This window comes from Podarcis liolepis (assembly GCF_965112155.1).
Source record: "Podarcis liolepis genome assembly, chromosome: 3".
Lineage (NCBI taxonomy): Eukaryota > Metazoa > Chordata > Lepidosauria > Squamata > Lacertidae > Podarcis > Podarcis liolepis.
Window position 1 is genome coordinate 98,539,194 of NC_139557.1, and position 16,272 is coordinate 98,555,465.

At 38.6% G+C, this 16,272-nt stretch overlaps 1 protein-coding gene across 1 annotated transcript in view; it reads right to left on the reverse strand.

Moving 5' to 3' along the window:
- PPP2R5A (protein phosphatase 2 regulatory subunit B'alpha) overlaps positions 1-16,272 on the reverse strand; it is a 44,992-nt gene continuing 28,720 nt past the window's right edge. The window contains exons 3-13 of the mRNA XM_083494605.1: positions 13,264-13,365; positions 11,992-12,084; positions 10,556-10,686; positions 8,538-8,597; positions 6,781-6,889; positions 5,479-5,532; positions 4,388-4,438; positions 3,955-4,074; positions 3,747-3,874; positions 2,697-2,798; positions 1-1,323 (exon numbers count right to left, since the gene is read on the reverse strand). Of these exons, the coding sequence (XP_083350731.1) occupies positions 1,167-1,323; positions 2,697-2,798; positions 3,747-3,874; positions 3,955-4,074; positions 4,388-4,438; positions 5,479-5,532; positions 6,781-6,889; positions 8,538-8,597; positions 10,556-10,686; positions 11,992-12,084; positions 13,264-13,365 (1,107 nt within the window). The 3' untranslated portion in view covers positions 1-1,166. The remainder of the gene's footprint in view (positions 1,324-2,696; positions 2,799-3,746; positions 3,875-3,954; positions 4,075-4,387; positions 4,439-5,478; positions 5,533-6,780; positions 6,890-8,537; positions 8,598-10,555; positions 10,687-11,991; positions 12,085-13,263; positions 13,366-16,272) is intronic.

A 16,272-nucleotide genomic window follows, 5' to 3' on the forward strand; every position in this document is an offset into this window, starting at 1 on the left:
TTACAAACATAAAGACTTTATTGATGCTGCTCAATCCCTCAATCTTTCAATACAAAACCATTTTCTGCACAATTGCAATTTAAGAGACTGGAATGGTACTCTGATAGAAAGTTCTGCAAAAAAAAAAAAGAACAACACACCACCTGATCAAGTAAAAAACAGACAAGACTTCTAGAGTCAGCTTCCCATCTTAAATAAGCACACTGTATTTTTCTTAAAGCAAAACAAGGAACTGTTTTGTCACACAGATGTTTCTATACCCGAATAGGAATTGCACCTTTAATAAGAGACTGGACCATCTTGCAGAGCCAAGCTGAAAGCAAAAACTGCTAGGCTCTCTACAAGGAGTCCTGAGCTAAGTTAGGAGCTCCATTGATTGGCTCCACCCCCAGTTACAGGACCAGACAGATAATGACTGATTTCTCACTAAAGAGAGACATGAGAGCCAAGCACAGCAAAGCAACTGTTGAGTGGAAGCCAATGACAGTTTCTCTTTATCCAATCATAAAGCTCACATGTGCTGTATCATATTTTTAACTTGTGCTTCATTTACACTCCATCCCCATAGCGCTTTGCTCTCTGAACCTCTTTATGTAGGAATAGCTCTGAAATCTGTAATGGACAGATGATGAATATCTCATTCAGATACAGATTGCTATTCAATCCTAGACACATTTACTCAGAAGCAAGCCCTATTAAGTTCAATGGGGCTAGCTCCCATATAAGTAGGAATACAACTACAGCATTAATCTGAGAAAATACAGAAAACCTAGAAGTATCTTCCAGAATCTCAGCCAAAGTCTGGAGTAATGTGAAAGCACACTGGAGGGAAATGTAAATAGCTGGCTTCTATGCCTATGTGCAACACAATAAAAAAAGAGAAAAATTCAAGTCATAATTTTCACCACTCCCATAATTAAATCACACACATCATGGATGATAAAATTCATTTCTATGAAATGTCAGAAGTGACAATATAGCAATGATTAGAGACAAATTTACAATATGCTGTGGTAAATAATGTCACATTCAATTATTGTATTTAAGTTCAAAAAATTTCATTTACATTTTGCCAGAGGGGGAAAAATGGCCATTTCAAATATACTGATGAGGTTTCTCTTTTGCATTTTTACATAGTTTTTTAAAAAATGTGTATAAAACATGCCTCACAAAGAGAGGCTGTCTCTCTCATTTGGCACTTGATCATTTTGTGCATTTGTCACGGAGGACGTGTTGCTCGGCTGGTCAGACACAGCATTCTTTAGCTTTAGTTCTTCCAGCTTTTGCCACAGTTCTTCGCGTTCCAGCTCTTTCTTCTTCTCTCTGTAGAAAAGTAAATCAATATGAGTCTTTGGTTGCTGTGCACTCAACGAGTTTGATAAAGCAAGCGTATCAGAAGTCCTGTTTATCATAGCGTGAGCTGGTGTCCACTGCCTGTTGGTGGCTAACTGGCAGCTTACAAGCCGCATCTGACCCACAGCACCTACTGGTTCTGAAGTGGACCTCATACACAGCTCCTGGATTGGCCCAACAGCATCATGTGAGGCACTTCTTCCCAGGTCGCTGGACAAGTAGTGAGAGATGCCCAGAGGGCTCTGGGGTGACTTTCCAATCCACTGCAGATAAAGGAGTTTAATAGAGGCGCTGGCAGCAGAAAAGCTGTCCTCTCTGAAAGAAGAGAATGCCCTAGAGCAATGTCCTTTCCAATGTTGAGAGGACTGGGAAGTGGGAGGAGAGAATGAGTGGCAATGTTATGCCAGGAATACTCAGTGCCCCAGCAACTTGGATGGAAAATTTATCCGTTCCTTGAATAGATTTATAAGGAATATTTTAGACCACATTTCTGCCCAAAACATCCTTCAAGGTAGCTTTTCAGTGTAAACTCAAAATCACAAAGCAAATAATAAAATAATATACTGATCAACAAAGAAGCAGCAAAACGCCACATACAGGAAATGTCTCAACAGGAAAAACAAAGGATAAAAAAGGAACCAAGGAGCCAGCGAAACAAAAAGGTTTTTAAAGAGTGTTGACTGTAGTGGAAGGGGTCACACAGATCTCCTACCTAGTGGAAAATGTTCCACAGCTTAGGTGCTGCTACTGAAAAGGCCCTGTGTCATGTCATTGTTAGTTGCGCTTCTGACAGTGCCAGGACACTTTTACAAGGTCTCTACCAGGTGCCACTGGCATGGTAGGACAAGGCCACAGAGCTGCCTTCCTGACCAGCATCGGGGTTGCTTGATGAGGCTAGTGGGGAGAGATTTATTTAGCTACAAATTTACCATAATGTCAAATTAGCATTTAAATCACAGAGCCTAGGACTTGCCAATCAGAAGGTCGGCAGTTCGAATCCCCATAACAGGGTGAGCTCCCGTTGCTCAGTCCCTGCTCCTGCCAACCTAGCAGTTTGAAAGCACGTCAAAGTGCAAGTAGATAAATAGGTACCGCTCCAGTGGGAAGGTAAACAGCGTTTCTGTGTGCTGCTCTGGTTCGCCAGAAGCGGCTTAGTCATGCTGGCCACATGACCCGGAAGCTGTACGCCGGCTCCCTCAGCCAATAAAGCGAGATGAGCGCCGCAACCCCAGAGTCGGTCACGACTGGACCTAATGGTCAGGGGTCCCTTTACCTTTACCTAGAGGATGTTTTCAGGCACATTTTGTATAGTCAAAATGGAGGTGGGTGAAAGAAGTAAATACCTTTGTCTTTCTGCTTTATAAGTACTTGTGAGTTCATCAAACAGTTTCCCATTCATCTCCATCAGTGTTTTCAGCACATTATATACTAATGCCACAATGGTCCTAGAAGAAAAGGAAAAGTAGAATGTTAAATTAAGAGAGAAATGTTGTGTTCCAGCATTTGTCTTGAATGTCTGACTTTTGTTTCCCTTCTGTATAAAATACAAGGCAGCTTCATGACTCAACGTGCTCTGGGGATGTTTGCCTTTCAAGTTACTAAACGCTGGGAAGGAGTTCCAGCTAATCCAGCTGAACTTATTCTTACCATTGTAATATTACATAGTTCAAATATTGGAAGCGTTTAGTATGCATCACAATGTAACATCAAAATAGGGAATGCTATTTTCAACAAATTCCTATGTTCAAATAGTGTTATAAATGCCACAATTGCAAGAAAAAAAGCACTTTCATAATGGCTTCCATTTACAAGGACTTAGAACTTAAGTTTATCTAAAACCATTTGAAGAAACAAGTTAAATGAACCCAAGTTGCAGGCTGACGGGTACTGTGAGATGTAGTGATGGTTACCAACTTGGACAGCTATAAAAGCGGATTAAACAAATTCCTGGAACATAAACTATCATAACTAGTAGCCTTTGTTCTACGTACAGTATCAGGGGCAGTATGAACACCAGCTGCTATGAAGCAGGGGCGGCAGAGTGCTGTTGTGCTCATGTCCTGCTTGTGTGCTTCCCATAGGGACTTGACTACCCTTTGTGTGAACATGCTGAACTAGATGGGTCCAACCCCTGCAATGCAGCAATCTTTCACCCAAAGTGGGGCTCAAACCCACAATCCTGAAATCATAGAATCACAGAATTGTAGAGTGGGAAGGGACTCTAAAGGCCATCCACTCCAAGCCCCTGAAATGCAGGAATCTAAATGAAAACATCCATGACCGATGGGTTAAGAGTCTCATGCTCTACCAACTAAGCTATCCCACAACCACAGCAGTTAATGTATGAATATCTGAAGGAACTTTCAAAAGACTGAATGCTAAAAAATACATACGGATTCCAGTGTTCTTTGGAGATCTTGTATAAACTACCAAACATAATTGGCAGAATTTTATCAATGTTCTCCTCAATCAGACCCAGAATGTATTCATTATTCCAGAAGTACAAAGCCCTTTCAGCAACCTGAAATATACATACAGGAATTATGAGGACTATGAGGTTGCATAGAGTCTGTTAAAAAATTTGAAAATGCAGTGTTATACCTGAAAATGTGAACTTGACACACACTTGGCTATCTGTTTAAAGAGAGGTTCTTGTATTTTTTTGAACTGTGTTGGTTCTATAACATCCAGGATTTCTTCAATTTCACCTAAAAACATGACCTGTTATAAAGAAAAGCATGTGGGCTTGATTCTAGTCACATCACAAGTGGCTACAGAACAGATCTGTGACAAACAGTAAGTTATTCTAGAGGGATTTGGCAACCAAACTCTTGAGCGCTCGAGGAATACCTCCATATACAGACACTGACCACAAAGGGATGGACTTCAGTGCTAAGACAATTATTTTTAAAATATGAGTAGAATCCTACTTATTAGCAATATTACAGGTAGCATAAACAACGTTCAGACATGCTGGCCTGTTAAGTATTATTATTATTTGCAATTCAATATATGGAAATTAATAAGAACTGACCTCTTTCTGGCTGCATGTTTTGGGCCAAAATTTGAGCAATCCTCTGATAACCTAGGTTGTAAAAATAATTTAATAGGAGTCATTACACACCTGTTAAGATTGATTTATACCTTTAGTCACTCACAATGCACAGAAAGACTACCTTAATTTTGAGTACTATAATTATATAATTTTAGATAAATGCACCTTGACTTTGAGTGCAGTTCTGTTCCAGTCATATCTTAAACTGTTTTAGCTCTGTGTTTTCGAAGGCTAATTCATACATTTATTAGTGTTATAGTATCTTCTATTATTCTCTTGGAATTCAACTCACAGCTTTTTAAAGGCTGAATTTATTTTTCTATCTGTACAAAAATGTACACGGTAACTTAAAAAACCATTTACACATTACACAAGAAACTACAAGGAGTCAGATAAACCATTAGTCCATCTAGCTCACTCAGTGTCAGAACCATGCTATCAGTAGTGGCATATAGGAGTCTTTCCCACTTCCCAATTATTTGGACAAACGCTGATCTTTCAACAAACACCAAAGGAGTACACCATTCCTTAATTTTCAATCTTAAATTGATTTAACAATACCTTTATTCAGGTTCCATTTTGTTGTCTTTATTGCACATATTAACAGAAATGTGGGATACAAATTTGTGGGACAAGAAGTACATGTAATGCTAGAAATGTCTGTACTAAACTCCACTTTTTCATGTAGGTCAAATGTTTATCAATATCAGCTTTGTTAAACAAGTCTGGTCCACCATAAACACTGCTTAATGTAAAATTCCCAGAGGTGAAAAGTCTATGTAGTAATTTCGAGAGTCTTGCTAATTCAATTATTTTAATTTGTTCAGAATTCAAGCAAAGTCTAGATCTATGAATTAGGCAATTCCTATTAACAAGCCGTCATGCTTGCAAAATTTGGCATGGTTTAGTAGCCAAACCATTATTTGTAGTCACACTGACCCTTCCCTGATTCTAAATCCTCTGGCACATGTGGACAATGAGGAGAGCTGAACAAACATAGTGGAACTAATATTATTATTTTTTAAACCAAGTGCACCAAAAATTTTCCAAACTGAATATATATCACTTACCGGTTCTGTTAACGTCATATCTTTTTCCAGGAACTGAACAACACAATAGGCCAGCTAAAACACAGATAAAAGGTTTAAATGTTTTGTTGAAAAAGATAATATTGCACAGGTTTTCAGTGTTTTAAAAGGCAATTAAGCATGTTATCCATACATGATAATTACTAAATCAACAGAAAATGAGACTAATATAAAACTCTGGCTAAACTTTATGATCTGAAAGATCTGGATTCAAATTCAGATCTCAAGCACTCCATTCTTCTCTGCTGTGAGGGGAGGAGGAAAAACTGGTCCAAGAGAGCTTCAAGGAGAGGATCTCCTGGTTTAGTGAACCTCCTAGTCAAGGTAAGACAGCAAGGAGCATGCAACCCAAGTATGGGAAGGGGGATGGAGAAAGAAACTACACACTAAGAGGAAGAATATGAGCATCACTGCTGACATTGTTAGTAGTAGTTGTAGTAGTAGTAGTAGTTGTAGTAGTAGTAGTAGTAATAGTAATAGTAATAGTAATAGTAATAGTAATAGTAATAGTAATGAATTCATTAATTGCCTTCTAAACCACTGTCTGAAGGCAATTTACAGATAAGAAAATTAAAAACACAAGAACAAATCCATTTAAAACAAGAATAGAACCCTAACAAGAGGACACTTGTGGTAAGGACCCATTTATCCAGCTGTGGCAACCCAGTTGGATGGGTGGCATTATTACTACTACTACTACTATTTTAACGGGTGTTATTGTTTCATTTCATTTTTGTTTTTATTACGTATTTTTTGTTTTATCTTGTATTTTTATGTTGTGAACTGCCCTGAGACCTATGGATGAAGGGTGGTATACAAATTTAATAATAATAATAATTAATAATAATAATTACTTAAAGCCATGTCTCCCAGGTGCATGCTTTACTTTTCTAAACTGTAATATATGGGTCAAGTTTAACAAATCCTGTACATTCCTAGAATCAAACAAGTACATGAGAAAAATATGTATATAAAACAGAGAAAACAATTATAACAGACAAAAAATAAAAGGCAAGAAACTATAAAATAGGTACATATGGTGAGTAGTTGCACATGAGTCCAAGTAAAGATTATCAATTTTATCAGATCGTCAAGTATAGTTTCAGATTTGCCAGGCTTGTGACGAGGGTTGCCTTGAATCTGAAATATTTCTAAAACCTTAAACTAAAGTAAGCTAACCTTTTCAAAAATAACAAATAAAAATCAGAGCATGTGGTCATATCTGCATAGCCTAGAGTATTCCAATCAAGATTAAAATCCAGTAGCATTTACAGACAGACATACCTGTGCATGAAATAAAGCTAAAGCCTTTGCAGTATGCATAGGGATGAGAACCTTCATAAGGAACTGCTTATGCTCTGCCTTCAGGGGCAATGCAAAACCATTGATAATACTGTAGGGGGAAAGAAATTAGACAGGAAAGATGATTACTGTACCGTTTTAAAGGTAAAAATGTACAGTTAACATTAAAAATGTAGAATAATCCATCAATGCACTAAATCCAAAATTTCTTTGTAAGGATTTATTGCATTAATCCTGTTGCTGAAGACATTGACTACAGGGCAGCAAATCTCAGGAACTCTTTATCAGACTCGCTCCTTCCTCTTCAGCAATCAGATGCCCATCCTTCCAACCAGGAGCAGCAAGTGCTTTTGACGTTACAAAAAGCAAAATCAATCCAAAGCAGAATCTATGTAGCTAAGTTTGTATCAACTCAGTGCAGCTTCTAAGAACTTTTGACGTTTTGTTCTCCATATGGGACACACTTCAGTACAAGGAAAAACATGCAAACTGCATGATGATCATTCCATGACAAGGGTACAGAAGCCTATTCCATGGCATGTGAATATTGCATGTACAAACATTGAAACAAATCTGTGGTAGGGGGTTAGTTTAGATAAGAGCTCTCCAAACAGGCAATTCATAGCAAGTGGGGTGAGCCTCCGAGTGCCCCTTTTGAATACTGTACTTTGAAGATGGGCTTCAACTCAAGCACCTTACTTCCCAAATTAGGCAATGCTCCAGTTGCCAGTCACCATGAGGAATCCTCTTACTGAATTCTTTTGAAAAAGTGTTCTCTGCTTTAACAATGTTTAGGTGGGATGATAGTTGAACCGGCAGAAATGGTTTTGGTGAGAATCACACAGCTAAGAATTTAACTATAAAACTAATGCTTTGGAGAAAGGAAGAGACAGACAGGCTGTCACAGGCATCATATTCAGCCAACCTTGGTTCCTGGCAGTCATCCCATAGTTGTAGCATCACATGGTGTTTCTACAATTTTAGTTTATGGTGTAAATCATTTAACAGGAAGCTAGGGAAAGGATTCACAATGTACCAGGGCAGCACTGCAGTTATGGGATGCTCCTGAGGCGGGGTTGGAACAATGCGTTAGTACATTAGCTAAATGCAACCTGAGGCATAAAAGCTAACACAAAGGAGAAACATTATATTATTATTATTATTATTATTATTATTATTATTATTATTAGCCACCATTCTGGGCCATACCAGAAGTGATTATGGCAGTCCTGATTTACCTAAGGCTTGTGCTCCAAATACAAAGAGAAGGGCCAAGTTTAGCAGCAGAAAGGGAGCATGGATGATGGGTGCTAAAACCCTTTCTGCGTCCATTATTTATCACCCCATAGTCCCTTCATCAAGCGTTTTACATCCAACCAATATCATGTCTGTTATGAGTGCTTGGCTGAGGGGCATTTCATTCAACGAGAAAAGCTACAATGAGGAAAGTGGCTGGCAGAGGCCAGGGATTTGGTTCTACATTTATCACCAGCAAGCCCAACTTATGGTTACATTTTCCAGCCATCTCTTCCAGCCATCCTTCCACACATGGAATTGCTGCTCCCACACTCAGGGAGCAAAATCAAGAACAAATCCACCAAATCTTTTGAACATTGCTCAAATGGCTCTGCCAATTGCCCTGGGACCTTGGGTGAAGGGTGAGTAATAAACTGTAACAATAATGATAATAATGATAATACCACCACTTAATTGGCTAACTGGCAAAAGAGTAAACCTACCTTCCTAGTATCTCAAGTAGCTCAGCAACACCATTAAAATGTTCTGTTTCATATATAAACCTGTCAGGATACATTTACAGTCCGTCAATATATGAGCAAAATGGAACACAGAAAATAAACACACACACACTTCAACAGTTTCTTTTTTCTTTTCCTTTTTTTTGCCTAAATTTCCAATCTAAAAAATAAATAAAAATATTAAATTGCTAAGCTCAGCTTCATTTTAGTCTAGAAATAAGGGAATCCATTTGCAATATTGTACAACAATGCTCTAGCACTAGAGGTAGAGAGGTAAGTTGGGGTGCATCCAAGCCATATTGCATATTCGGTTTCAAGTCACCATCACTAAACATCCATTCATGCATAAAGCTTGCCATATCAGCAACCAGGCCTGATTAATTTCTATAATTTTAGAAAGAGGAAAACCATCAAATTGATTTTTAAAACCACAAAGAAAAGGAGACAAGTTAAATGTCTGTCTGCACTAGAGGAATGGATATGTCATTACATCCCTGAAAATTCAATGCCACAGACATGGGCAGACACTCCACTCTCTCACACTACTCCCTCAAAAACCCATTGCATGTTGCATATGAATTACAGATATGTCTCCAGAGCTGATGCACTGAAGTAGCAGAAGGTATTTGTGCTGCTGCCAGAGGAAAAGGAGAAGGGGGAGCCCCTCTTGCACCAGCTCTGGGAGTCTAGTACCAAATCATAGAAGAAAGCACAGCAAGGCTGGAACAAGAATGTGCAATTTCAAGCAGCAAGCACAGTTAAAGTGTTCATAGTGGAGGAGCAGCCTTTCTATACATTGAAATACTACTGGTTTCAGCTTTTTAAAAACACAAAGACACTTTTCTTCATAAACCTGTATGGATAGAAGTTATTTGATCAAATGGTGACTTTTCTAGCAATACTTGATCATTCTCCTTTGTCCTGGCCAGAAGTTAAGTGTGACAGAACTTAAAGCCCTGCCTGTTTTATATGTGAATTACCACTTCATTGGACACCTATGGCAAATATAAATGTCCCCCAGGAGCTACGGCTGATCAAGGGAAAGCATACTTATCTTTGAAGTTTGTCCCTTCAAAAGGAAAAGAAATTCCTTGCACATTTACACTTCTCCAAGTGCTAAATAAACCTCCAGTGCCCAGATGTTTAAACAGTCCAAACTTATGGTTTCATGCTTGAAGCCTCCAATCTGCAAACAATGGTTGCTGAATCTGCTATTTGTATATAATACTTTATCCCTGAAACTTTCTTGTTGCCAGAGTCAGCTTTATTATCTGCAGTTCACACCTCCTCTGCCATGCAAAGGGTGAGCTGTTTCTCCTTGGGCAGGACCTTCTGCTTGTGCAGCAGGACTTTCCACCCCTGCCCCCATGCCACACCCCAATTTCCCCCAGAGGGTTGGGGAAACTTCCAGGATAGATTATGGGGTGTGCAGGGAGATGGGGGTGGGAGTTCCTGTTGCACAGCAGAAGTTGTGTTGCTCACGCAAAGCACTACTTAGAGCTACATTGAATACAACACCGTCTTTCAAAGCAGCTGAAGCTACCTATCTTTTAAGAGGAAAACAGACAAAAACCCTATTTTTGGATGCACTTTATTCATATCTTATTCAGAAGTGGGTGAATAATTCACATCCATCAATGAATTCAATAGTTTAACTGGAATTAAGTAGGCATAGGATAGCAGCCAGGTTACACAACATGTCAGTTTGGGGTTTATGGAGAAGATAGGAAGAATGTTCTCAAGTTATGGAAAGTTACCTCAAGGGGGAGACAGTCCATATTTCCCTAGTCCTTTAACCCAGCAGCAGCTCTTTTTAAATCCATTGCTTTCAAGTATATGAGAAGGGTGGGGTTTTTTGTTTTGTTTTTTAAATCCCCATACATGTGGATAAGCACCCTAGTAAAAACTGTGGCCAAGTAATTTTATTTTTGTTAAAATACATTTGCAAGATTAATTTGTATGTTTAGTAAACAAACAAACAAACACTACATATATTGTACCTGAGAAAAATATTGTTGATTTGTTTTCTGATGAATGCTCTTAATCCAAGGAATTTGCCATAAATTCGGTGAAGCACTGTTTTTAGGAAGTCTCGTTCTCGTGGATCTTCACTATCAAAAAGCTCCAACAGCTATTAATAAAGCATTGCTTATTACTTCAATACCCAGTAACTAAATCCTAACTGAAAGAAAAATAAGTTTGACCTGAATTCCTCCCACCGCCCTCTAAACTATACCAAAATTAAGCACTGGATTGATTCAGTGACATGTTGTCAAAAATTACTTCACACATAAATGCAGGTCAGGGAAGCTCTCAGTGAATTCATTCTTTGTAAACAGCATTACATAAGAAAGAGCAAAAGCATAGATGCTACATCAATCCTTCGGGCAGGTAGGGGAACACACAAAATCCACAGCAAGGAAATACCTTTAATTGGGACCAACCAAACCACAATGTTGTGTCAAATTTCGGTTGGTCCTAATAAAAGTATTTCCCTATTTTAGAGAACAGGAACAATATTACTGCCATGTAATAAGTTCATAAAACATTTCCTTAAAACTGGTTGTAATTATACCTATCTAAGCCCACCTAGGGGACACAGGTGGCGCTATGGTCTAAACCACTGAGCCTAGGGCTTGCTGATCAGAAGGTCGGCGGTTTGAATCCCTGCGATGGGGTGAGCTCCCGTTGCTCGGTCCCTGCTCCTGCCAGCCTAGCAGTTCGAAAGCACGAAGTGCAAGTAGATAAATAGGTACCGCTCTGGCAGGAAGGTAAACGACATTTCTGTGCACTGCTCTGGTTTGCCAGAAGCGGCTTAGTCATGCTGGCCACATGACCTGGAAGCTGTACGCCGGCTCCCTCGGCCAGTAAAGCGAGATGAGCACCGCAACCCCAGAGTCGCCCGCAACTGGACCTAATGGTCAGTGGTCCCTTTACCTTTACCTTTAAGCCTACCTAAGCCTCTGAAATGAATGAGCACAACCCAGAAACAAAGATAGGTTACATAAGCAAATCCTGCTAAAAATAAGTCTTAGGCATAGTTAAAAAATTTAAAGCACATTATTTCAGTATGACTCAGGTTTGGGTCAATTTAACCATGAAATGAGCCCCACCACAGTTTTGTTTCTCCACCACAGTTTTGTTTCTTGCTCTACACAATAATACATGCAACATTGACTCAAATCCAGAGTTCCCATAAGCAGAATCAGCTGCTCCTGCTTTAAGTCTTTCCCCCTCTGCTTCCTGAAAATCTACTCCAGATAACTGGGGGTCCCTTCAAGACAACTTGCTTTTCTGCCAGTGGAAGCATTGACTGGATTGAAGCTCTCCTGCATACTAAAGAAGCCTTTCCATTTGTGGAATAGGTTCTTTAGATTCAACCAATTATCTTCATACAAAATTAGCAAAATTACAAATATTTCAGATGACTATTTACCTGTTGTACAAATTTCTGGTCAATGTGACGTTTTGCGATGCTAGGTTGGAAATCAGGACTTTCTAAAAACCTTAGTAAAAATTCGTACACCAGCTAGGAAAGATTAAAACAGACACATTTAGAAAATATACCTATAAATTCAGTAAATTCACAAATTTAAAAGTAGCAAAAAGCTTATCCACTATGTAAAGGGCCAGCAGAAGTGTGTTCCAAATAAAAGTAAATGTGTTGGCTCTTAAAGAGACAGAACCTCTTTTCCTCATCTACTGTGATATTTCAGCAACCAAGTGTAACCTCTCTCCGGCTTGGTGCAGAGGAATGTTTTCCTGATCCCCTGTTAACCATTCTTAAGATACCAGGAGTGCTTCTGAGCACACATGTGCCCAGAAGTTTTGGGCCATATGCTGCTAGCAGGGATATACAGAGTATCCAAGCCAAAGTACAGAAGAATCAGACATGAGATGACAGTTAGGTGCATCTAGGGCAGCAAAGAAATCAAGATAAATGAGAACAGAGTAGAGACAAATATAGATTTGACAGTAAGGTAATCAATAATTCTGTGAGGGTCAGGTTCAGTTGAGCTCCCTTCCAAATCTACAATTCTATGATTCTACGAACTTGAAGAATGGAAGCTGTGGGTTCAGAAAGTGACTGAGAAAAGTCAAAGCAGTAGGAGTAAACCTCAAGTTCAAGGAGTTTGGAGGTGAAAGGGAAATCAATGCTATATAGTTACTTAGGAATAAAAGGTATATATTACATTTCCAAAACTGCTATCCTAGCATACTACAGTGGTACCTCGGGTTACATACACTTCAGGTTACAGACTCTGCTAACCCATAAATAGTACCTCGGGTTAAGAACTTTGCTTCAGGAGGAGAAAAGAAATAGTGCTCCGGCAGCGCAGCGGCAGCAGGAGGCCCCGTTAGCTAAAATGATGCTTCAGGTTAAGTACAGTTTCAGGTTAAGAACGGACCTCCGGAATGAATTAAGTACTTAACCCAAGGTACCACTGTACTAGCATACTGCTGCATGAAACATTCGAAAACCGGAAATCAAAGGGCTATCGGCAAAGTGAATGGTGAAAATGGAAAAAAGCACCACAGAAGCTGTTGAACTTCCAAGGCATGTTTGAAAACAGAAGCATTCACTTCCAGGTTTTTGACGTTCGGCTTCCAAAATGTTCGGCAGCCAAGATGATAAAAAACCGAGGTTCCACTGTACAGAAACAGCATGAATTGGGAATACAAATAGTTATACAAAGGAACAATATACCTGTATATGAGGCCATGAAGCTTCTAACGTAGGTTCATCTTCTTCTGGATCAAAATCTGGATTTTCACTTGGTGGAAGTGTCCTGAAGATATTAGAACCAATCTGGAAGAATATAGATACATTTTAAGCTAATTTAATTGTGCCCAAAGAAGGACACAAACATTTATTTTAATGTATTTATAATTATTTATTGCATTTAGACATATGACATGCAACAGTTACATAAAATGAGAATTAATTTAAAACAGCATATGCTCAAATAAGCATTTCTGACTACATTAACAAGTTGTGTTATGATATAAATCGTTACAGATATGAAATGTATGAAATGATGTATAATAGTGTATATGTTTGGATTGTTGACCATTAGGAAAAAGGATTTTGAATAAAAAAAAATTAATTTATAGGAATTTATAAGAAGTAAGGGAGAAAAGGGAAAGTTAAAATATATACCGTACTTTATGCATACCAAACTGTAAACTATGGGTTCTGTTCTGCCATATGCCTCATTATTCGTATAATCAACAAAATCACAAAATGCATAAACATTGTTGTGTTTCTTCTGGCCTCTTGCTACTTATAATTTTTGTGTCAGTTTTTCCAATAATACTGTTTACCAAATTACATTATACCATTGATCCATAGTCAATAATTGTAATGATTTCCATGTCCTGGCGATGGTTGCTCCTACAGTGGTTAATAGATGTGTTATGAATTCTTTATTTCTAATTTGTAACATATCAAGACTATACAAATTAAGTAGAGCTAGTTCTGAAGTCATGGAAACTGTTTGCCTTGTAATTAAAATATTTATGTAAATACATTTTTCCAAAACCTTTCCGTTTTTGGACATTCCCAACACATGCGCTGATATGTCCCTATAATAGGACATCCTCTCTAATGCATGGGAGATCTGTTTGGTTTTAGATTAGTACCAGTCATGTACAATTTTAAGGGTTCTTTCTCTTATTGCCAATATAGATTTATATGGCAGTTTTACTCCCCACACTGTTCCATGTTTCTTCAGTTTTTAATTTCCAAATCAATAACCAGCACCTTCTGAAATTTCGCTGAGGGCAAAACTGAATCTCTATAATAGATTTATAGAAAAAATGTATTAATCCTTTTGTCATTATATTTTCTTCAATGATTATTTCCTCATATGTCATTGTCTTGTGGCTTCGTTTTTAACCTGGGAGTTTGTTAAAAAGGACCTTAATTGGTAAGTTAATAGCTATGGTATTTCCATAGTTCCCAACTGAATTTGCATCTCTTTGATGGTAAGTGGTCATCCGTCTTTGTAAAAATCTTTCAATTAATGCAGGTCCCCCCCCTTTCTGCACATTATATTAATAAAGGAACAAGAAGTAGACACTGGAATCAAGGTCGGGGCAAAAATGTCCCAGTGGAAAACTTATAACAAGAGATTGGTGGAACATAAGTAGGGATGGAAAGCGGGATAAAGGACAAGCCCAGGGGAGGAGGCTAGTAATGAAAAGGGTGTCGAAGCTCCTGTAGCAACAGTCCCATCCAGTATACTCTGAAGTATCCTCTGGAAGATGGGAAGTGGTGGATAAACATAGAGTGACTATAGCATCAAAAATTGACCGTTGAAATAAGCATGTGTCAACAAAAGAAGGAGCCACTGGAGTAAAGGGCAGGGAACAGAAGATATTAAAGATGGCATTTTGCTCCTTCCATGTGTCTGTGAAGCCCCAGTGACCACTTCTGTCCAGTGATCATACTTCTTCTGCTTCTCCTGGTTTTGAAACCTGAAACAAATGCTGCCTGTATGCTCTCTAAACATTAGTTAGAAAGGAGACTATTTGAGATGCTTCTCATAGACTGTGGGGCTGATATCTAGCATATTGTCTACAGGGAAAAAGACAAATAGTGATCAAGAAAAGTGGTAGGTTATGTTGGCATGGATTACTGGTTTGAATCCAGCACTTCAAATCAAGTTCTGTTCAACAGTGGGCACAGATCCAGACAATCAGATTATTCTCTTGACTTAGGCATGGTATTTACACACATTCAGTCTCCTTATCTACTCAAGATTTGATAAAGAATTCTCATGCTGCCAGTTTCACATTTTCTTCTTATACTGCAATGCCAGGAGCAAAAACCTTCTAGTTTCTGTACCAAAACCTTGATAAATCTATGGCTGAAGTGGGCAACTTTCAAATTTCACAGAGGTTTCAAGTGTATAAAGTTTAGCTGCATGTTATATTAAATAAATGTAAATGTTATTCACATGTATAATAAGGGTTGAGCACTTTCAAGGTGAATTTGACAGATGGTGCTAAAAAGAAGCTGATTAATTTACAGCTGAGAAACAAAGGACAATATGATGAACTATTGTTTTAATGGAATACATTCACGGCTGCTGTGAAGGCACAACGTGCCTCTGCTTTACAATTTACAATAATAAATTCCCAGACCTCTCACGGAAATTGTTGTGAAAAGCATCTTTGAAGATATGGAATGAAAGGTCAAATGTAGAACTACAATTTCAGGAAAAGATCTGTTCAGAAAGAGAATCTTACATGTTATTTGTCTGGGGGGCATTAGGAATGCAAGTATCGGTATCGCCTGCCCTAGAAATTTATTGTTGGCTTACTGCTGGATATGCTCCTACCATTGTAGGAGTCTCACTTGGCCATTACTGGCTTTATCTCTGGAACATCCAAGGAAAGCACTGGTAGGGACAGGAGCACAGTTCAGACATCATGCTAGATTAAATGCAAGACCATGGACTGACAAGAGTGAGCACCTCAGAGATTCACATGCCACTTATACGTCTGTCCACCTTTAATGACAACTATGATTGTATTTATTGCATACCTAATCTACATCTTTGCATTTTCCTTATTCTTCCTCCCCCACCCCCCATTTCTCATTCTCCTTATTCTAAGTACTTGTCAGGTAAGGAAAAGAGGTCAAAGACATTTGGCAGCCACAATCTTTTCTGAGCTATCACTCAGCCAGAAATACATATAATGTCATGGC